The 23,434-nt window shown below is 46.0% G+C and overlaps 2 protein-coding genes across 4 annotated transcripts in view; one reads left to right on the top strand and one right to left on the bottom strand.

The window, feature by feature from the left end:
* Nucleotides 1-19,508: 19,508 nt before the first annotated feature.
* Nucleotides 19,509-20,335, bottom strand: LOC308499223 (large ribosomal subunit protein uL13m). The gene has a single exon (XM_081052229.1). The coding sequence runs from the start codon at nucleotides 20,285-20,287 to the stop codon at nucleotides 19,751-19,753; it is 537 nt and encodes a 178-aa protein (XP_080908355.1). The 5' UTR covers nucleotides 20,288-20,335; the 3' UTR covers nucleotides 19,509-19,750.
* Nucleotides 20,336-21,759: 1,424 nt separating this feature from the next.
* The window catches only part of IWS1 (interacts with SUPT6H, CTD assembly factor 1), a 50,536-nt gene continuing 48,861 nt past the window's right edge, over nucleotides 21,760-23,434 (top strand). For 2 of the 3 annotated variants that reach the window (XR_013993581.1, XM_081052743.1), the window contains exon 1: nucleotides 21,798-22,064. Coding sequence is in view for 2 of the 3 variants with exons in the window: in XM_081052743.1 (XP_080908869.1) it covers nucleotides 22,031-22,064 (34 nt within the window). In the remaining variant the exon portion in view is untranslated. Of the gene's footprint in view, nucleotides 22,065-23,434 lie in introns of all 3 variants that reach the window. The other variant, XM_081052744.1, reaches the window with a different exon arrangement.

Here is a 23,434-nt window from a genome sequence, read left to right as displayed (position 1 = left end):
AACATTTATCCATAAAGAAATGTGTGTTCCAATGTTCATTGCAGCTTTGTTTACGGTGGCCAAGACATGGAAACAACCAAAATGTCCTTTGATAGATGAATGGATAAAGAAGTTGTGGTATATATACGCAATGGAATACTATTCGGCGTTAAGCAAAGATGATATAGGACCATTTGTGACAACATGGATGGATCTTGAGAGTATAATGCTAAGTGAAATAAGTCAGACAGAAAAAGCAGAGAACCCTATGATTTCACTGATATGTGGTATATAAACCAAAAACAACAAAGAACAAGACAAACAAATGAGAAACAAAAACTCATAGACACAGACAATAGTTTAGTGGTTACCAGAGGGTAAGGGGGTAGGGGGTGGGTGATGAGGGTAAGAGGGATCAAATATATAGTGATGGAAGGAGAACTGACTCTGGGTGGTGAACACACAATGGGATTTATAGATGATGTAATACAGAATTGTACACCTGAAATCTATGTAAATTTACTAACAGTTGTCACCCCGATAAATTTAATAAAAAGAAAAAAGAAAAAAAAAGTGTAATACACAATAGCCAAGACATGGAAAAAACTGAAATGCCCATCGGTAGAGGACTGGATAAAGAAACTGTGGTACATTTATACAATGGAGTATTATTACTCAGCCATAAAGAAGAATGAAATCTTACCATTTGCAACTATATGGATGGACTTAGAGAACATTATGTTAAGTTAAATAAGTCAGACGGAGAAGGACAAATATCATATGATCTCACTTACATGTGGAATCTAAAGAAAAGAATAAATGAACTAATCAGAAACAGTCTCAGAGACACAGAGGACAAACTGAGGGGTGTGAGATGGGGGGTGGGGATGAGGGGAAAGGTGAGGGGATTAGAAAGCTCATATTGGTAACCACAAGATGCCACGGGGATATGAAAGTCAGTTTGGGTAATATAATCAATAATGTTGTAAGGATTTTGTAGGGTATCTGATGGACACTTGTCTCATTAGGGAGACCACCTCAGGGATGCTGTAGATGCCTGATCACTGCACTGTACACCTGAAGCTGAAGCTGGACAATAATGAATGCCAGCTGTAATTTTATACGTATAACAGCCAGAAGCTCAGTGACAGGGAGGAATGGGAGGAGCTGACGGCAGCAGCAACCTCACTGAGGTGGGAGCTCTCGGTGGTGCCTGGTTTGGCAGCACACATCAGGGAAAGGGGACTGTGAGCCCAGGTTCTGAGCCCCTCCATGTGCCCTGAGACAGCCAGGGACAACTCAGCTCCTCTCTGCAGCCCAGGGCCCTTGCAAGACACACACACACCCCTCTGCTGAAAGAGAGTGCCACCCCACACAGCATGCCCAGCCTGAGTGTGATGTTCACGGGTGCCACTCCCATGGAGACATGGAACTGCAGCCCTGGAGGTGTCCCTGAGGTATGTCCCTGAGAGGTGCTCCTGGCTCAGAGACAGGATGCTCCCGGGTCCTCACCAGGGTTCCCTTCTCTTCTGCCCAGGGAAGCCCAAGGTGAGGATGTGAAGCCATAATTCTGCGCCCTGTCCTCCCTTGGTGGGCACAGGGCCCGGTTACCCCCACTGCCCAGAACCTTGCTGTTTGTGACAATGTGGAGCTGAAAGCCCCCACCTGGACTGGTACTTTCTTTCTTCTGCATCTTTGTGCTGCTGTTACCTTAACCTGGAACATCCCTTTCTCTCCACCATCACCATCCTGCCCCACAGCCTCCTTCTACGCCACCACCGTTCCTTCACCCTGAAATCCTGAGACCCTGCCCCACCCAAATTTTGGGCCCACCCAAGCCGCTTCTAGTGGCTTTTCCATATAAACAGCCTGTCTTGGTTCATGCTGTGGACTTTCCTAAAATCTGTCAAACATTCACAAAAACCAAACCAGCATCTGCTTTGAGCACGTGTCGTACCACTGGCTGAGCAGCCCTAAGTCCGGCACTAGTGACAGCTGGCCTTCGTTTGAGGTTTAGCCTCTAGAGGCATCTCCAAGCCCATCGATGGTGGTGGCCATCTGCAGATTGCTTTGTGGCTCACACCAGGTGGCCCCAGGCAGAGCACAGGCTGTGGCTGAACTTGACCTGCAGTGCGGCCGGTTCCAGATGGCTCTGGGGGTGGCACACCCAGTGGCCACCTTTGGACCCAGTTGGAGTCCAAAGGACAACACTTCCAAGGACAACAAACTCAATGGGCACACTGGATAGGCACCAGAGCCCTGCTAAGTGAATCCTGCTCCATAGTGTCAGTCCCTGCACAACAGTTCTTTCACTGTAGTCACAGCCAGTCCTGATAACCAATCAGCCTGAGGGTCAATCCCTCCCATTGATATGAAAATAGCAACCAAGGCTCAACTACAAGAGGAGGGCACACACAACCCACACAAGCAACACATGGAGCACCCGGCTGAGGTGACCAGGGAGACTGTGCCACTGGGCCTCACAGGACACCTACTACATAAGGCCACTCTGCTAAGACTGGGAGGTATAGCAGCCCTACTTAATACATAGAAACAAACACAGGGAGGCAGCCAACATGGGGAGACAAGAAACTTGTCCCAAATAAAAGAACAGAACAAAGCTCCAAAAAAAGAATGAAACAAAATGGAGACAACCAATCTACTAGAGTTCAAAACACTGGTTATAAGGATGCCCAGTAATCTCAGGGAGAACTCCAACAAAGAGATAGGAATCATAAAAATGGAAACAGAAAACATAAAAAAAGAACCAATCAGAAATAGAGAATACAATAACTAAAATGAAGAATACATTACAAGGAATCAACAGCAGATTAGATAAAGCAGAGGACTAATTCTGCGATTTAGAAGATAAGGTAGCAGAAAACATCCAACCAGAAGAAAAAAAAAAAAGAATCCAGAAAAATGAGCATAGTTTAAGGGACCTGTGGGACAACATCAAGCCTACCATCATTCGCATTATAGGGATACCAGAAGGAGAAAAGAGACAGCAAGGAATTGAAAACCTATTTGAAGAAATATCGGTGGAAAACTTCCCTAACCTGGTGAAGGAAATTGATATATTAGCCCAGGAAGGGCAGAGAGTCCCAAACAAGATGAACCCAAACAGGTCCACACCAAGACACGTCATAATTAAAATGCCAAAGGTTAAAGTCAAAGAAAGAATCCCAAAAGCAGCAAGAGAAAAGCAGTTAGTTACCTACAAGGAAACTCCCATAAGACTCTCAGCTGATTCAACAGAAACTTTGCAGGCCAGAAGGGATTGGCAGGAAATACTCAAAAAGTGATGAAAAACAGACTTGGGAACTGCAGGCAGAGGCTGTTGCATGGTTGCTGGACTTACGGTGATCATTTCTTTATAAATATAAATGTTGAATAGCTATAGCTTACACCTGAAAATAATATAATATTGCATGTTAGGTATATTTTAATACAAATCTTAAAAAATAATAAAACAAATGGCCCTGGATTAGAACCTTGAGTTCATTCCTAGCTTCACTTCTGCTACAAACTACTCCAATCCTTCACTGAACATCAATGTGCTGAGGGCCTGTCTGGGCCATGCCCTGGGTGGGCGTAATAAAAACAGAGAGAGAGATCCTGAGGAGATCAGCTCGCACCTACATGTGCTCAAAGCCCAGTGGCCTTGGGCAAAGCATTTTACCCTACTTCATCTCAATGTCCTCCTCAGTGAAAAACGCACTGTTCTTCCTTCCCAAATGGCTTGTTATACGGACTGAGTGAGAAGGGAAGGAAGAGCCTTCATAAGAGATGAAAAGCATGGAGTTATGCAAATGCATCTAGGGACCTGGGAAATGTCTGTCCCTGCTGTCACTTCTCCTCAGGGTCCCCCCGCCCACAAGGGTGCAGCAGGGCCCAAGACGACAAACAGGGAGTAGGTACTACAGGAGGAGGTCCAGGGCCAGCCAGCAGGCATCCAGCGGGTCAGGAGATGGTAAAAGCCTCCTGCCGGAAGTGTGGGGAACTGAGTGGTCCATTGGGGATGTGCTCCAGGTCCAGAGAGCCCCACACAGCGTTTGGTTTTCTTCGAGTTCAGGAGTTTTATGGGTTAGAATAAAATTCAAGTCCAGAGTTACAAAATGGAACCTGAGGAAGTGGTCTAGTTGTAGGGAACACACCCATTGAAGAGATTTGGGATGGGGTCCCACAGCTGCCAGAAGCCTGACTTTGGCCAGTGCCTCCCAATGTCCGTGTCTCAGCTTTCCTCCTTGTGGACCAGGATGGATACCACACGCTGACATCGGGTGAGGCAGCTCTGGGAGCCTGCAGTGGCAGCCTCCCCTCAGTCACCGCTTTCCCCAACAAGCAAAGCCCACCCAGAGGAGGCTTTGAGAACAGGCGGGCAGGGTCCTGCTTCACCCTGGGGCTCAGGCCTTCCAGGGGTGACTAAGTCAATCGTTGCAATTGTCCAGGAAGGCATGCATGTGACTCAGAGAAGCCTGGGCTTTAGAGTGGAGCCCCAGCTCTGCTCCTTCCTGTGGGCACCTTGACTTCCAGGGTCCTCAGGTTCCTTGTCTGTGAAACGGAGGCCATAACACGACTGAGCTGTGAGAGTGCACATGTGGCTGCCGGCGTCTGCCAGGTGCCCGTCAGTGGCACCTGGGCTAGCCTCCTGATCCGACCGCAAGGCCCTCCTGCCCTGAGGAGGCTGCTGGGCCTGGGGAAGCCCGGGCACCTGCCATCGCCCTCTGCCCTGAGTCTGTCTTCCTGCAGCAGAAGACCAGGACAGTTTCTCTGCCCTCCTCCTTGCTGACAGGCTGGCCCTCAGCCTAAGGGGCCAAGATGCTGGCCTGGGGTTTTTGGTTTCCAGGCTCCTAAAGGGAATCTCCAGCTCTCTCCTTCACAGGACTATCCTACCTTGTCTCCAGCTGAGCTCTGCAGCATTTCCCTGCATCTGTGTCTCCCAACCCTCCACTTGCCCAGCGACCCTCCTCCAGAGAGGTGACCCTAGCTGTCAGGTGACCCTTCTGTCCTCCTAGCTGTCAGGAGACGGACCTGCAGGCCTGGTGCATCTGACAGGCAGAGAAGCCCCCAGGCGCTCTCTTACCTTGTCGTACTGGGGTCTGGCTGACTCGCTTCTCCTCTCCCCTAGGCGCTGTAAAAGAGCAGGATGAGAGGCAAGGCCCGGGCTCAGGGTACATGGGGGAGTAAGGGAGGGGCGGGAGTGGCGGAAGGGCCCCAGGAGGAAACGGCCCAGGAGCAGGCAGGACAAGCGTAATTTATTACAGGACTTTGTCCTTGGGCTCCGGGCATATCCACTCCCATGAGTCCCCTGCAGCCCCGGCGAGCAGAGCCTCCCTGCGCTCTAATCTTTAACCCTGGCCTCTTCGGCAGAGTCCCCACACGCCATCAGAGTTTGCACTCACATAGCTGTTGCTGCTGGCATCAGCCAAGTCCCTGGTGACAATCAGCAAGTTATCCATGGCACTCAGCATCTTCCTAGGTGTCATGAGGACTGTAAGGAAGCCACCAGAAGAAGCTCTGCTCTCAAGCCCCCATGTCCTCACTTGAGGCACACAAGCAGGAGACGTCTGGGGAAGTCAGGATGCCTTATCACAGAGCTCGAGACTACCAGGCAACGGGGTTCCCAGTGGGGTCCCTGGGAGCAGGGGTGCCAGCTTGCACTGAGACTTGAATGAAGGGGACATTTTCGCTGTGAGGCACATACAGGCCCTTCTGAGGGAAAGGGAGTTGAGCAATGTGCCCTGAGAGAGGCCAGACTCAAGGGTACAGGTAGTCGCTGCAAGTGTGACTGCAAGGGCTGTGAAGACACCTGCTCACTGCAGCCCTTTTCTTGGGGAAGAGAGGCCTCAGCGGTCCTGCAGATGGCCAGGCAGGTTCCTTCCCTTTCCCGGGACGTGGGAGAGACTTGGGAACTGCAGGCAGAGGTGCGGGAGCTAGCTTTCGTTCTTAGATAGAGTTGAGGCCACAGCAAGGTGGCACCCCTCTGACCTTGGGCCTATTTTGGGGACAGCAACCAAGCGCTGGTGGGAGAGAGAGAAGAACTGCAGAGGTGGAGCCCTGGAGAGAGCCAGAGGCCTATGCCTGCTGGGGGTGGGTGAGGAGGGGCTCTGTGGCATTGCCAGCTTCCTTCTGCTCGTTTTGTTGAGACAGGTGAAGGAGTTTCAGTTTCTTACATGTAACCAGCCATGACAAAGAAGAAAAGCAGTTGGGAGCTGACTTAATGAAGGGCAATGCATTTGAAAGGAGCTGTGCCCTGAACCTTTCCTCCAGCCCTACCTGCTCCCCACCAGGAGCACTGTGCTCAAGTTCTACTCGGGCTCCAACTAGCCTCCTAACCCCTAAAATCCCACCAGTTCCTGGGCCAACATTTGCTTTTGGGGGCTTCACATAGCACGTGGCTTGTCTGGTTTAGAAAGATGCCATTTCAGGCCCATGGGATTGGCACTGATGCTCCTGGCAGCTGTAGAAATGGTGAGCTCCTTACCCTGAGACTCTGAGTACCAGCTGGGTCCTCTACAGACCTCTGCCACTGCTCCTGTGGAGGGCGGGGGGTGGGGGGAGCGAAGAGTGGCACAGAAAATCTGTGTGGAGCAAGCGATGTATAACAGGTCTCTCTCCAGAGTTTGTCTTAGACAAAATTTAATAGAAACACATTTCAGATATCTAGAGTCTCCTGCTTCTTTTTACATCTGACATTACGTCATAAAGAATCTTCTTACACTGTACCGAACTTTAACCGCCATCTCTAAAGAAAGTGCAATAGCCCCTCCCACAAGCACTCCTTCACTTGTGTGACTATCCGTGGATATCATGAGGCATCCAACCCTTTGCTGTCACACACAACACGGCAGTGAACAATGTGTGCTCACAGCTTTGTTTGCACTACGTCATTACAGCAATATTCGAGAGGGGAACTTATTGAAACAAGGGGCAGGAACATTTTGTTGCTAACCCTTCCTAAGTGGTACGTTAAGTTCTTCCTCCCAGCAAAAGGTGCACATGTAATTGCAAGGCCCTGAGCTGACAGTGGCTCAGAGGGGGACACCCGGAGGGGCAGTTCTCCTGGAGTCCAAGAGAGGCTGAGGTTCCCCAAGCCATGAAAACCAAGAAGAGGGGCGAGGGGCAGGCAGCATAGGCTCCTCCCTGTCACCACTGTGACCATCTTGGCTCTCCCACAGCCTAATGCTACCTCCACAATTTTCCTCCAGATGTCAATATTCTGCTAACCTTTAAAAATATGATTCTGAACGCAAACAAAATGCCTCCATGGAACAACATATGTTACATACCACTCTTGTCCAATGATGGAGCCCATTTTGGCGTTGTCATAGCAACTGAAACAGAGCATAGCGAGCATTTCCTTTGAGCTCTGAATTCATAGAGCAACCGGAATTTCCTTGCTTCCTAGTGGCCCTTATCTTCCCATCTGGCCTACAGCTGCCAAGTTACCCATTAACACTAAAAAATAGCACAGCTGCCAGCATGGATCTCTTTCACCAAGCTACTATTCAGAATTTTAGAATTCTCAGTTTCAAAGAGGACTAGGATTTAATGAATGCCTTCAAAGTGCTGGGCTCTTTGTACGTGCCATCTCATTCAACCCTCATCAAAATCCTACAAATTAGGGGTGTTATCCTCACTTCACAGTAAGAAGTGAAAGAGGTTACGACACTTGCTTAGGTCATACAGCTAAAAGTGGGGGGCAATATTTAACTCAAGGTCCACCAGTCCCCAGGGCCGGTGACCATTGCGCTGTGTTGCACCACACCAACCCTCAAAGCAACCTGGACGCCATCCCCCCACACCTAACATCCTAACGTTAGAGATTTTCAGGGGAGATGCTTCCCTAACTTGCTCACCCCAGCCCAGGGTCCGAAAGCCCTTTCCCTTCCATTTCCGTGGTTTCCAGGGTGAAGTCAGAGGGGTATCTGGAAAGAAGCAGGGCTTCTCAATCTTGGCACTGTTGATATTTTGGACTAGATTATTCTTTGCGGAAGGGCTGGGAGGAGTGGTCATGTTCGTCATAGGATGTTTAGCAGCATCCATCCACGGCCTCTACCTACTCAATGTACTCCCCCAGTAACGCAATCAAAATGTCTCCCAATATTGCCAGATGTCTCCTGGGAGATAAGATCACCCCAGGCTGAGAACCAATGTACACCTCATAGGTCCAGGGGTAACTGAGGCTGGAGAAAGAGGAAGCCAGCAAGGGCCAAAAAGGGATGTCCTCCTTTGCCTCCTTGAATGGCAGGAAGATATGGCTTCAAAGATATGGGAGGTGCAGGGAAGGGGCTATTGAACTAGTACTTCCAGATGGTCTTGGTGCCCCAGAGTAGCTCCTGTGCCATAGTCATCGTCAGGCTGGGTGGAGCTTGGCTCCAAAGTCCTGACGGGTCAGGAAGGCCATCTAAGTCCAGCAGAAAATGACTCATTTGTGATTGTGCTTTATCACCATAACCCCTCTGAGAAACCCACCCAGAGGTTTGTCCAAGACAGCAGGAGGGGCAAAGTAAGGGCACAAAATGTAAGAGTCACTTTCTCCTCTCTGAAGAGCTATGGGCAATTACTGAATAAATCTCAGCCTTGGACCCTAGCATTGAAACCTAGACCACTAGTCATAAATAGGGGCCTCTGCCCATGACCAGGGCCCATGGCATCCTGGTGACTAATTTGATTGTCCTGGTGAGACTGAGGTAGTGGGAGGGGAAAGCAAAACTTGATTCTGTGACAAACTCAGCAAACCAGGTAGAAGATGCTGATGGTTCTGATTGTAATGGTGATAATGGTACTCTCTTAGTGCTTGGGAGAGGTTGAGGGTGAAAGTACACTGCTAAGAGCTTCATTTCTGGGAACGGAAGCATTCGGATGGATTTCTTATCACTGGCTGGAATGTTCTGTGTGCACCAAGATCAGTTTCCTGTTCTTGGTCCCACAGCTGGGGCATTCTTTCCAACCTCATTTATAGTTAGGAGTGGCCATGGAATGAGGGTGTGGGGTCCAGAATGAGTCACCTGAAGATGTGCCTCTGTAATGTGCACATTGTTTTGAGCTGCGGGCTCAAGAGGAACTTCTGCAAACCCCACCCTCCTTAACTACCTGGGAGAATTTGAATTAGAGGCCTTGCCCATAAGAGAGTATCAGAGGTAATTTCTTTTGACATGTCTACAGGGCAGGGCACACTTCTATTTACTAAAGGTCTGCTCTTGTTATCATCATGCATGACCTTTGAAGCCCCCAAGGCACCTTACCTCATGACTAGCTCAGGATGTCTTCTGTATCTCAATCTCCCTTTCTTTCTCTGAACCTCTCCTGCCTATAGGGTCTCTGATTCTCTCATGTATGCAGGGTTCCCATACATATGTATGTATTAAATTTGGTTATTTTCTCCTGCTAATCTATCTCATGTCTATTTGATTATTAGACCAGCAAGAAGAACCTTGAGGGAAGAAAGAAGTTTGTTCCACCCCGACAAGAATAACAGTAAGTTCCACGTGCAGGCTGGGCCCATTATAACCTCCTGTGCCATCCTACACTGTCTCTCTCCTCCCTTCTGGGTGGCATGCACAGAACCCAGCAGTGGATTCTGTCACCCTAGGGGATGTTGGACCCACAATATGGAAAGGGCCTGCATTCCTGAATAACTCCAGGAGACAGTGTACCACCTACACCCCACCACTGATCCCACCGCCCATTTATAAGAGCAAGAAGTAAACTTTTTTGTGTCAAGCCACTAAAAGGTGTTGTGTTGTTATAATAGTTAACCTAGCGTGATTAAAACATGACCCCTCTCCCATCACAACTGCCTTTTGTCTTCCAACTACCAGCTCGAACACTCCTCTCCCAGGAAGTTGGCCCTACTGCTGCCTTCACTGTAGTCTCACCTTCCTTTTCATTCCTATGGCACTTGTTATTCAAATCACATCGTTTACCTCTCAACATACATTTTTTTCAGAGTAGGACTTCCTGATGGATTGTAAGCTTCTCAAGGCAAGAATCATGTTAGATTGTTTTGTATCTTCACAGTGCCTGATAACAATAATGATAATGACCGTCATAGATTATGTCCCAGCATTCATTATTTATATATAAACACATTTAATCCTCATGACAATTCTATGAGATCAATACTACTATATTATCATAGATGAGGAAGTTGAAGCACTGACAGGTTAAGTAACTTGCCCAAGGTCACACAGCTAGAAAGTGACAGAACCAGGATCCAAACCAATAAACCTGAGTAATGAATGAGTTTCCGGTAATTATACCATCTTAACTATAATTGTTCCAGGAATATGAGCTGTATGTCCCGTGAAATTGCAGCCCCTTTTGGGCAGGGAGCAGCAGTGTGCTTCCGTCTGTCCTGGTATCTGAAGCTGGCCAGGATCAGAGAAGCTGTCACCTACACCTGCTCACTGAAGGAACTGGAGGCCAGCTGGAAGTAAATTGTGCAAGCAGGGCTGGGCAGGGCGGGCAGGGCTGGGCAGGGCAGGGCAGGGCTGGGCAGGGCAGAATTTTTTCTCGGTGCCGGAATGTATATACCATCCAGAGCCCTGGAAAAAGTGTCAGACAGTCCATGAAAACTCACTGCTGCTTTAAACTGATTTTGAAATAAGCAACTTTTTTTTCCTGTATAGTCTCTGGAACTAGAGATTACAACCCCTAGTCCCTTCTCCTAAATCTGCTCTTAATGTAATTATCTTCCCAGCTTTGTATCTCCCATTAAACCGAAACCCGAAAATATGAACTGTCTTCCAATAGACTATTGGAGTGAAAAGGAAGTCCAGGGTCTCGAGGTGGTCCATTGTGGAACTTCCTCACTGGCTAGGTAACTAGTCACTTGCTCGGTGGGTATCTATTGAACCTCTGCTCTGCAGTAAATCACTCAGGGTTTCAGGGTACAGGAAGGCTCATACAGACCCCACACCCCAGTGCCTGCACACACACAGGATTAATGGAAAGAATGTGCCAGGGAATCCTGTTTGCTTGTTTGGTTTTGATCCAAGAATTCCACATTCTCCCCTTATGGGCTAGATTTAGTGACGCACTTCTAAAGAATAAAGTGTGGGAAAAGAAAAATAGTAACTTTACATTGGAAAAACCTAGAACCTAGATGACACTACCCTAACCAAGTGTTACGGGCTGAATTGTGTCCCCCAAAATTTGTATGTTGAAGCCCTATCCCCCAGTCCCTCAGAATGTACTGTATTTGGAGTTAGGGCCTTTAAAGAGGAAGTTTAGGTTAAATGAGGTCATTAGAGTGGGCCCTACTCTAATCTGACAGATGTCCTTATAAGAAGAGATTAGGACACAGACATGCACAGAAGAATCATGTGAAGAAAAGGGGAGAAGGTAGCCATTCTACAAACCAGGATGCCACATTGATCTTGGACTTACAGCTTCCAGGACTGTGAAAAAATAAATCCCTGTTGTTTAAGCTGCCCAGTCTATGGTATTTGTTATGGCAGCCCAAGCAGACTAACATATCAAGTGATCAAGTTTAACACCTCCTGTGATGTCACGTTCTTGTGTTATGTTGAGAAGGGTATTTCACCTGTGTGGTATCCTTCCCCCAAACCCATAACCCTAGTCTAATCATTAGAAAAATGGCAGGCAAACCAACTCGAGGGACAAAGTATCTGACCAGGATGCCTCAAAACTATCAAGATCATGAAAAACAAGGGAAGTTTCAGAAACTGTTGTAGACAAGAGAAAACTAAGGAGACGTGACGATAAAAATGCAGTGTGGTGTCGCGATGCTGTTCTGGAAGGACATAGTAGAAAAACTGCTGAAATCTAAATTAAGTCTAGAGTTCTGTGAATAGTATGCACCGGTGTTGGTTTCTTGGATTTGACAAATGTAATGACAAGTGGTAATGTGCGATATTCATAGGAGAAACTGGATGAGGGATATATGGAAACTAAACTACTTTTGCAAATTTTCTGTAAATCTAAAATTATTGCAAAATTAAAAAACAAAGAATACATTTGATGCCTTCTTTTCAATTCTTTGGACTCTATATTAAAGGAGTAGAGCTGTTGGGTCATGTAGTAATCCTATGTTTAACCTTTTGAGGAACAGCCAAACTTTTTCACAGTGGCTGCACAACTTTACATTCCCACCAGCAATGGTATGACGATTTTAATTTCTCTACATCGTCACCAACACTTGTTTCTATTATTTTTATTCTGGCCATTCTAGTTGGTGTGAAGTAGTATCTCATTGTGGTTTTGATTTGCATTTTTCTTGTGACTGATGATGCTGAGCATCTTTTCACGTGCCTATTGGCCACTTGTGTATCTTCTTTGGAGAAATTGTCTATTCAAGTCCCTACCCATTTTTGAGTTGGGTTCTTTGTCCTATTGTTACTGAGTTGTAGGAATTCTTTATATAGTCTAGATATAGTCTAGATATCAGATATATGATAAGGGTTTAATGTTCTCCCATTTTGTGGGTTGTCTTTTCATCCTCTTGATAGGGATCTTTTGATGCATAAAAGTTTTTAGTTTGAATGACGTCTACTTTATTTTTTCTTTTGTTATCTATGCTTTTGGTGTCATATTTAAGAAACCACCACTAAAGCCAAGGTTATGTAGATTTGCTTCTGTGTTTTCCTCTAAAAGTTTTATTGTTTTAGCTCTTACATTTAGGTCATTGATCCATTTTGAGTTAATTTTTGTGTATGGTGTAAGATAAGGGTCCAACTTCATTTTTTTGTTTGTGGATATCCAGTTTTCTTGGCACCATTTGTTGAAAAGATTGTTCTTTACTCATTGAATGGTCTTGGTGGCCTTATCAAAAATCAGTTGATCATAGATGTGAGGGGTTTATTTCTGGACTCTCAATTCTATTTGATTGGTCTGTATGTCTGTCCTTATGCCAATGTCACATTGTTTTGATTAATGTTGCTTTGCAGTAAAATTTGAAATCAGAAAGTATGAGTCCTCCAACTTTGTTCTAATTCAATTTACTAATTCTAATTGACTCTTCTAATTCTAATTCTAATTGACTCTTTAGGAGCCCCTCGAAATTCCATATGAATTTTAGGATAGGTTTTTCCATTTCTGCAAAAATATGCCATTGGCATTTTGATAGGGATTGCACTGAATCCGTAAATCATTTGGGGTAGTATTATCATATTAACAATATTAAGTCTTCCAGTCCATAAATATGAGATACCTTTTCATTTATTTATGTCTTTTTTAATTGCTCTTAACAATGTTTTGTAGTTTTTGGTGCATAAAGTCTTACACTTCCTTGGTTAAACTTATTCCTAAGTATCTTATTCTTTTTGATGCTATTATAAATGGAATTGTTTTCTTAAATTTTTTTTTAGATTTTTAATTACTGGTATATAGAAATAAAACTAACTTTTCATTTTGTTTCATTTTGTTTGTTTCATTTTGTACCTTATAACTTTGCTGTCATAGCAGTATTCACTGTAGCCAAAAAGTGGAAACTATTCAAGTATTCATCAACAGAAGAATGGATAAACAAAATGTGGTATAACATACAATGGAATATTATTTACCAATTAAAAAAAAAAATGAAGTCTTGACACATGGATGAACCTTGAAAATATGCTAAGTGAAATAAGCCAGTCACAATAATAACAAATATGTTATTCAATTTATATGGAATATCTAGAATAGGCAAATTCATTCAAAAAGAAAGTAGATTAGAAGTTACCAGGTACAGTGGGGAAGGAAAAATGGAAGTTAGTGCTTAATGGGTTCAGAGTTTCTGTTTGGGGTGATCAAAAATTTTGGAAATAGGTAGTTGTGATGGTTGCATAACACTGTGAACATAATTAATGCCACTGAATTATACACTTTAAATGGCTAAAATGACAAGTTTTATGTCAGATATATTTTACCAAAATAAAAAAATAGTTTAAAAAATAAGGGCTGTGAAGGTCACCTTGTTCAACCATGTTTCCAAAGCTGAATCCCTTCATGACACATCAACAGTCTCTGTTTGCATACTTCCAGTGATGTGGAGCTCACCACAAAACTAAAACAAAGAATCCTTTTGTAAACTGAATAATTATTCACACACACACAAAATTATGCATTGAAGTGGGGCTTTGCTTAGAGCAGGGCACACATCTATGGTTTCTATACAAGGTGAGACCAGAGCCCACAAAGACATCTCTGCCCAGATCGTTGGGCCTAGAAAGGGATCCTGGTCATGGCAAATTGCTCCAAGCTTCCACACCACTGGCAACTGCAGAGTGGCACTCCCAGTTTTCAAATTATGGGCTATAACCTATTAGTGGGCTGTGAAGTTCATTTGATATGCCACGACAAAATTAAATAGAATCGAATAGAAATTATCATGTAGAGCAAGAGTATTATTACGTGTTAAAAAAAAATTAAAGGTTTATTTCCACCCTCTTCCCCATCCTCCCTTTCCCCCAACTGACAACAAATATTTTCTTTCTTATACAATTTTCAAAAATTTAAAATATGTAATAAAATAAAAATACAAGCAACAAGAACTATGTTATCCTACCTTTTCAGAAAACATGGCGTACTCTAATATTGTTCTGCATTTTTCATTTTTCACTGAATCTAGCTTAGGAATCTTGTTATGTCAGTATGTAAGAGGGCTTCCTCATTTTTTGTTATAGCTACATAACATTGCACTGTACAGATATGTCATAATTTTGTGATCATTCCTGTTTGGACATTTAGGTTATTTCCAATATTTTGAAAATAGTGGTGCAATGAATAATTTTACAGATATGTCATTCGTACATGGTGAAGTATAATTATAGGATACATTTTCTGACATGAAATTGCTGGGTCAAAGGGCATATGCATTTGTAATTTTTATAAATATTTCCAAATTGCTTTCTGTAGAGGGCTGTCTGTACTAATATACTCCCATCAGCGACTTATGAGAGGGTCTTTTTCTCCATGGCCTCACTAATGGAATGTTGTCAGATTTTTGCAATCCGGGAAGTGAAAAATAGTATCTCAATATGATTTTGTTTTTATCTTATTTTAGGGCTAATATCTTTTCATGTATCTTAGAGCCATTAGTAGTTTATTTTCTGTGAATTGTCATATCCTTTGCCCATTTTTCTATTGAATTACTGGTCTTATTGATTTCTAGGGGCTCTTTATTCATTAGGGAGATCAGATTTTCCTTGGTCTATGAGTTGAAAATTTTTTTTTTAATTTCCTAATCATTTATCTTTTGATTTTGCTAATAGCGTATTGTTTCTTCTATGTATACTTTTCTTTTTTTTTTTTTTATAAAGTCTATCTTTTTTTTGAGAAGGGGAACAGGACTTTATTGGGGAACAGTGTGTACTTCCAGGACTTTTTTTTTTGTTTTTCAAGTCAAGTTGTTGTCCTTTCAATCTTAGTTGTGGAGGGTGCGGTTCAGCTTCACGTTGTTGTCCTTTCAGTCTTAGTTGTGGAGGGCGCAGCTCAGCTCCAGGTCCAATTGCCGTTTCTAGTTGCAGGGGACGCAGCCCACCATCCCTTGCTGGAGTCGAACCGGCAACCTTGTGGTTGAGAGTATGCGATCCAACAAACTGAGCCATCTGGGAGCTCAGCGGCAGCTCAGTTCAAGGTACCCGTGTTCAATCTTAGTTGCAGGGGCGCTGCCCACCATCCCTTGCGGGACTCAAGGAATTGAACTGGCAACCTTGTGGTTGAGAGCCCACTGGCCCATGTGGGAATCAAACCAGCAGCCTTCGGCGTTAGGAGCATGAAGCTCCAACCGCCTGAGCCACCGGGCCGGCCCTGTATACTTTTCTTGTTTGTTTTTATTTTTATGTAGTCAAATTTGTCAGTCTTCTATGGCTTTTCAAAAGTTATTTTCCCTCCATACTTACTAAGGAATTTTCAGGTTGGGTCTTTGTTCACTGTTTTTGGTGTTCACATAAATAAAGTTTGCCATTTACTGTATTCTATGACTTTTTCCCCTTAATATTATTATTTTGGACATCCTTCCATGTGTGAGCTAAAGATCCACTTCAATTGTATTAGTGGCTGCTTGGTGTGCTATGGTACTGATGCTTAGTGATTCACTACACACTATTGTTATAATGGACTACACATACGTGTATGATGGACTTTCAAGTGAATCCCAGTTTTCAGTATTGCAAACAAATCTTCCGTGAGTCCTAGTGAGTTGTGAGGCTGGGATGAGTGGGAATGTGCATAGCCAAGGAAGAAGGCTTAGAAGGCACTTGTTTCATTTGTTTCTTCACCGGCAGGGCCCCCTAGTGGTTCAAGCACAAGAAAGAAGTTTGGGCTTGGAAACCAGGCTTCTCTTACATAGAATAATGAAACTAAGGGGCCTTGAAATCTTCTGATTCAACTCTCTCGTTTGACAAATGGAGAAACTGAGACTCTGAGAAGGCTGGGAGCTTGTTCCATCTCACCAAGCACAATATGCCTGGAGTCTGGCCTGGAACCCAGGGCTCTCAGCCCCTGGTCTGCAGCTCTGCCAGTGCCAGGCTATTTCTTATATTGTGTGACATCTCACTCCCCGATGTGTTCAACAAGTTACAGTGTCTCAAAAAGCTGGCCAAATAAATCTCGCATTCACTTAAGGAAATCAATGTCTCTGGAAATCAGTCAAGGAGAAGAGAGTACTGGACTTCTGCAAGTTCACCTCTTCCTTCCCTTCTTCTCAGGCTTTAATATCCTTGGTGGGAAAAACAGCCTCCCTTCTGGGTGCCTCTCCACCATCACCAGCACGGATCAACTGTGCTGGAGCCAGGGAGTGCCCTGGGGATTGGAGAGACAGCTATCCTCAAAACGTAAGGCAGCCAGGACTCAGAAAGGCACATCTGTGCTGCTCAAGCATTTCTCTATTAGGGCACTCAGGGACAACAAGCAGGTGAAAAGGGGCTCTGGGGAAAGCTCCTGGAGCTGTGTTTGCACTGACAAGCACATCGCTTTAACTAAAACTCGATTTCAAAAGGTGTGTCCTGTCTCACTAACTAAATTATTGGCTTCCTTTTTACAAAAACTTCTTTGCAGACTGCTGGAGCTCAGCACATTGCTGGGCTCAGTCTGCTTCTACTGCTCCATTTTCCAAACCACCAGGACAGTTAGAATCTTTATGTTAAAATTCACTAATTATCCACTTGTAATTGCAGTACTTATCCCAATCACTTTCATGGCCATTGGTCTTACACCTCTGGTGAAATTCGAAGATCTTTATCAGCAGGATTTGTCCTGGGTTCCCTTTCACTGAACCTCTCCCTAGACTTCTGCCCTATTCACCTTGCCATATTTACACAGTACAATCTCACCCACTCTCTTTAGAAAAGAGCTTAGATCCTAGGGTCTCTTCTATCAAATGGAGGGAAGTAAATATTTAAATTTTGTACCATTAGTTTCAGGTCCTGTTAATTAATTGCTCTTCTGATTCTCACAACAGCCTCAGAGGATATCAATCCCACAGCTGAAGGGGCACACTTGGATTTCAAAGCTGTTTCCATTATACAGGGGAAGGAACGCCCCTGAACTCTCTTACAAGACAATGACTATGTCATGCAGGGTGTCATGCAGGGTCTCTGGTCCCGCTCCCCACATAAGAACGCAGGACATGATGAGGCCAAAAAGGAACACCCACGGAGCCATAGATAGGGGAGTCACACCACTGTAGTCTCCCTGGCGGCTGGGTTGGAGACATAGGAAGCCACACTATCTGCAACATGCAGTCCACTTCCCTGCAATCTGCAACCCGCACTCCACCGTGCTAACTGCAGTCCGCGCTTGCCAGCTGTGGGGAAAGAGCCCCAGAGAGCAGTTTCCAGGTTCTCGGCCTCACATATGAAAGTGCTGGCTCAGGTAGTAAATGGCCATCAACTGTGATTGGATGGCCATCAGCTGTGGCTAGTTGGCCGTCAGCTGTAACCAGTGAGCTGTTGGCCACTAATGTAACTGCCATGGCTACGCTAGCAGAAAATGGGGGCTAGCAAGAAGATGGTAGCTAGCTAGCAAGCGGTGCAGTGAGAGTTGCAGACAGTGTGGATCCAGCCTCCAGTGAGACTATAATGGTGTGACTCCCCTACCTATGGCTCCGTGGGTGTTCCTTTTTGGTCTCACCACATCCTGTGTTCTTGTGTGGGGCGCGGGACCAGAGACCCCGCCTGATGCCACCGCACACGACACATGGCGCAGTGAGAAGGGTACGGTGCCGGCCAAAGCTCCCCGAAGAGCGGTGCAGCAGTTTGTGCGTATGAACACTGGGTCTCAGGACGACCAGGAGCAGCAGCTGTTGGAGAGCTGGACCCCCATGGAGGGGTGGGAATACGTGGATGGTTCCCCAACCAGCAGAGGCGGGAGAAAGCAAAGGTCTTTGAAGCCCTGTGGGCTGGGAAGTGCTTGCTGACTCAGTGTGGGGACAGAACCCCAAAAAGCAGTTTCCAGGCTCTCGGCCTCACATGGAAAGGTGCTGGTTCAGGTAGCAAATGGCCATCAACTGTGATTGGATGGCCATCAGCTGTGGCTAGTTGGCTGTCAGCTGTAACCAGTGAGCCATTGGCCACTGATATAACTGCTGTGGCTACGCTAGCAGAGAATGGGGGCTAGCAAGAAGATGGGGGCTGAGTCTGCAAGCGGAGCAGTGAGGGTTGCAGACAGTGTGGATCCAGCCTCCAGTGAGACTATAGTGGTGTGACTCCCCTACCTATGGTTCCGTGGGTGTTCCTTTTTGGCCTCACCATATCCTGCGTTCTTATGTGGGGAGCGGGAGCAGAGACCCCGCAGGCCGCCCCGCACGACACCAGTCCAGCCACCATCTTCTTGCTAGCTCCCATTTTTTCTGCTAGCGTAGCCACAGAGTTATATTAATGGCCAATGGCTCACTGGTTACAGCTGACGGTCCACTATCCACCACTGATGGCCATCCAATCACAGTTGATGGCCATTTGCTACCCGAATGAGCACCTTTCCACGTGATGGAGAGAGCCTGGAAACTGCACTCCTGGCTCTGTCCCTACAGACTATTTCCAGAAAGAAACCACCCTCTCTCTTCCTTCCCTTCCCATGGTCTTTTCTGGAGCCTAGAACTATGTTCTGCCAGCATATTCTGACTGGCTAACAACAAGGATTATCAAAGCTGGGATGTGGCTTGACTAAGAGCACTCTGAGAATTTATAAAAGAGCTGGCATTAAAGAATCCACATCTCTCAACTCCAGGGTAGGAAGTAGACATTCCAGGCACCAAATGCAGCCTTACAGCAGGCTGGACAAGCCTAGAAATTCAGTCCAAGATGTATGCTTTGCCAACTAACAAAGGACCCTATTTCTGCAAGTCTGCACCTCCAGGGGAATCTTTGCTCATACTTCCACCGTCCTTTCTCCAATTAAAAGGCAAAAGCATTCTCTTCTTTGTATAAGACAAAAAATGAACAAGCAAGGAAATGGATTTTATTCTGGATATTGCAACAGAGAGAGGACCCCCAGATATGAATATCAGAGTGTCTAGGCAGGGTGGTTTTGCCTTAGACTTTCGTTTTTTTTTTTTTTTTTTTTTGGAATAGTCAACCAAGTAAGAAATTTTATTCTTATCACTATTTGTAACATTGAAATCAGATCATAAAGCAATCAATTCTATAAAATGATGTATTTTATTGCAATTTCCTGTTGAAGGACGATCCCTTCCTGACCTTTCTCCACAAACTTGCAGTGCCCATAACAAGTTTCCTGTCAAAATGCAGTGGTTGTTTCCCTCAGTCCTGAGGGTTAGGAGAAATTTATCAGGAAGAAGTTATTTTCTGCAATTTTCAGTCTTCTACAGCCGGTAATCTTCAGGTGGAGACCACACTCTTGGGAAAGCTTCTATTTCTTCTTGTGTGTACTCATCTAGACGTCTGGGTACTTTACGTGGTTGAGGAAGCTCTTCCACTAAATTCTTAAGAATATCTTCAGGTATATCCTCATCTGGGAAAAGATGCAACCTCTGCATCATAGTTCTTCTGTGAAGATTTTTGGGTAGCATGCCATAAATAGCTAGTTTTACAATTGCCACTGGATCCTTCTGGTGAAGTTGAGCAGCTGTTACTTGTTTAAATCCACCTGGGTAACCAGTATGTGAAGAGTATACTTTTTGTTCCCATTTGTTTCCAGAAAACGCAATGTGCCTTGTGTTCATTATGACAACATGGTCACCGCAGTCACTCAGTTGATGGTACACAGGTTTATGCAATCCTTGAAGTTTGACTGATGCCATAGCAGCAAGTTTACCGGGGGGCTGCATTTTCCCATCTAAAAGATACCAAACTCGAGCAAAAGTGGCCCATTGCTGAGGCGCTCTAGAGAAACTCGACATGTTTCTCCCCCACCAGCAGGACCGTCCTCCTTTCTCCAGGATCTAGCTTCAGTCCGCCTGCCTTAGACTTTCATAGAGAGGAAGATGGGACGACTTATAGTTGGGATTGATTTGCAATTAGAAATTTGTCAGTCACGTGAACAGAAATGTTTATCTCTGTGTCTAGCTAGTTTCAGGGAAACACAGAGTTCTAATCTCAGCTAATCATTCATTAGACGAAGAGCAGATGTTTTGTATGTGTGTGTGTGTGGGGGGGGGCTGTCTGAGTCTGCCCTTAAGAACAAAAAGGTATTTGACCTTGTCACTGGTAAACAAGAGGGTCACCTGCAAGTCTCATGTGACTCATGAAAAAGAGTGAAGAGTGAGTTTTATTTAAGTCATAGGGAGAAGGGTAGTTCTTCATAGTGAGCCTTTCCTGAAAAACTGATAAGTCACGAGGTTTCTTTTCTTCTTTCCTTTTTTTCTTGCTTATTGGAGAACTGTGATTTATTATTAAAGAATGATTTATTCTTGTTTTACAGTTTAAAAAAATATTTTTTAAAATTAGTTTCAGGTATATAAAACAATATAATAGTTAGACATTTACACCCCTCACAAACTGGTAACACCTCTCCCCCAATCTACTACCTCTCTGGTATCGTATATAACTGTTACAGTTCCATTGACTCTATTACCTATGCTGTACTCCATATCATATATATATATATATGTAGTTGACATTGTAGTTGACATTCAATATTATTCAGCTTCAGGTGTACAGAACAGTGGTCAGACATCTACACAGTCCATGAAGCAGTCTCCCTAATAAGACAAGTGCCCATCTGACCCCCTACAAAATCTTTGCAACATTATTGTCCTCAAAGTACAAATTGGCAACCACAATATAGCCAAGAAAGTATCTCAGGAGTATAGGACTTAAGTAACGTTCAACAATGTCACCCTCCTTTAATCAGCAGACCTTTCAGGAAACAAAAACCCGTTCTTCCTACTGTTGACCAAATGAGTTCCTAAGATGGGAATTAAGTCGCTAACTGAAACAAGAAAGAAAGGAAAACACCTTGTAAGGAGGCTTTTTTAATCATGTCAGTAACGCATTATAGCTCTATAGCCCTCGAACTACAGGTACCAGAAAGCAATGCGCCACTTCCTCTCCGCACTAAGGGCGGGAATGAAGCGCCTCGCTGCATCTCGGGAACAATAGTTAATCGGTGGAAAGATGGAAAATTAATTTTAGAGGGTCTTCATTTTTCGGAAGAGTAACTCAGAAGTTCCTCAAACAAGGCGCGAACACAGATCCAATAAAGTAACATTATTACCTCCATGGGGAAAGGAGCAGGCTACTCCAAAGGAAAGTACTGAACTGAAGTCGGAGGTCCCGCTCAGTTTTCCCAATGGTCCCCTTTCTGGCCAGGTCGTGCGTCCTTACCACTGCGTCTTCTCATTGGTCGGTTGACAGGCGACGGCGCCTGCGCACTGCGTACCTTTGAGGGTCGTGGGCAGACGCCATTTTGGCCCCAGAGGTGCTTCTGGGAAGTCGAGCGCCTACCAGCACAGCTGCCCGCCTGCCGGTACGGCCTCGTCTGCCTGTGCTTCCGAAGCACGGTGCTGCTTTTTCACTCTCCGCACCCTCCAACCCTGTAGTGTGGTGGGAGCCTCTGAGCATCGCGCCGGGTCACACCGCCGGGAAGGAGGTGACGAGGGCGGCGCGGGGTGCGGACACTCCCCGCCGAGAGCCCACCTGCCATGGACTTGGAATATTACGGCGGCGACCAGTCAGGTGGGGCGGGGAGCTGCGGGCCGCGGCTGGGGGCGGCGCGGCGGGCGGCGGGGCCGACCCCGCAGGCTCGCGGGGGGGCGGGGGAGGGGCCCCGCGGCGTGGCCCGCGGTCCCGGGCGGACGGCCGGCCGCCGGCGCGACGGGCTCCCTGCCCGGCTGCGGGCCCCGAAGTCGGAACCTCGGCGAGGGGCCCCGGGGAGGGCAGCGCCCAGAACCGGGGCGGGGGGCGTTTGCTGAAACCGGGAAGCCCTTGCCACGCCGGAAGCGTCGGCCGGGTGCGGGTCTCGGCGAGGTCTCCGGTTGCCAGGTCGGCTCTTGTCAGGACTGAGCGTGCGTTTCGAGAATCCGAGGGACCTGCTCGGTGCGGGGGGCTGGGCGCGGGGTCCTGGCGACGCCTGTCCCTCCGAGTGACGGGCTGGTGCAGCCTCGCAGCACTGCTTGCCCCGTGAAGAAACGGGAGGACCGTGTGGGAGCCGTGCCGAGCGTGGGGGTAAGCGTGTGCCCGGCACTCCTGGCGGTCTGTGGGCCGCTCTGTCGCCCGAGGCCCGGCTCGGTCTCCCCTCACCCTGCGTATCCGGCACACGCTTCCTGGGCCCCACGCTGACAGGGCGCCGGGCGCCGCGGGCGCGGACAGGGCGGGCCGGCCCGTGGGCGCGGCGCCCGCGGCGTGTGCTCCCCGCGGGGTCCTGCCGCCTCTGCGGGTTCTCCACCCACGCGCTTCAGTGAGAGTCCAAACCCGAACCGCCTTTCTGTTTTAAGTTCGCTTACACTCGTCATGTAGGACAGCGAACGATAGCATGACTGCAGACACTTTTCCGAGCATGTGCTGTTCTTGGCCTTACAATATTTTCCTCGTGTTTTCAAAATAGTGTTGCAGTTCATTTGTGTTTTAAAATTATTTCTTAAATAAGTAATTATATGTAATACATACACAAAACTTAAGTGCTAAGAGACACGGAAAAATAGCAGTTCCCTAACTTTGTATTCTGTTATAGATACTTCTCTCCCTCTTCCTAATTTATACTATCTCTTGTTGCATCATTTTTAGGCATTCTGTAAATTGGCGTTCTATTATGCCAAGACCGGATTTTAGCCCTTTACAATGTGCCCTTTTCTCTCCCGTACTCTTGCAGCATAATTGTTAAATTTAAAAATTACTGTTTTTATTATGACTATATTCTTTACTCTTTAAGTAGAGTAGCTCTTTAGTATGATACTGAGTCCACTCTTATGCAACTTTTTAGTTTTCTATAGTTGATGGCTTCATTTTTTTTAAATTGTTTATTTTTATGAAACTTCTAACCAACTCTTCCCACATCCCCCAACAGTCCTAAATGCCCCTCAATACATTTTTACTTTATATTTTTAAAG

The sequence above is a fragment of the Rhinolophus hipposideros genome (genome assembly GCF_964194185.1).
Source record: "Rhinolophus hipposideros genome assembly, chromosome: 6".
NCBI lineage: Eukaryota > Metazoa > Chordata > Mammalia > Chiroptera > Rhinolophidae > Rhinolophus > Rhinolophus hipposideros.
The sequence above is the reverse complement of the archived record's forward strand: the minus strand, read 5'-3'. Positions and strand labels throughout refer to the sequence as shown.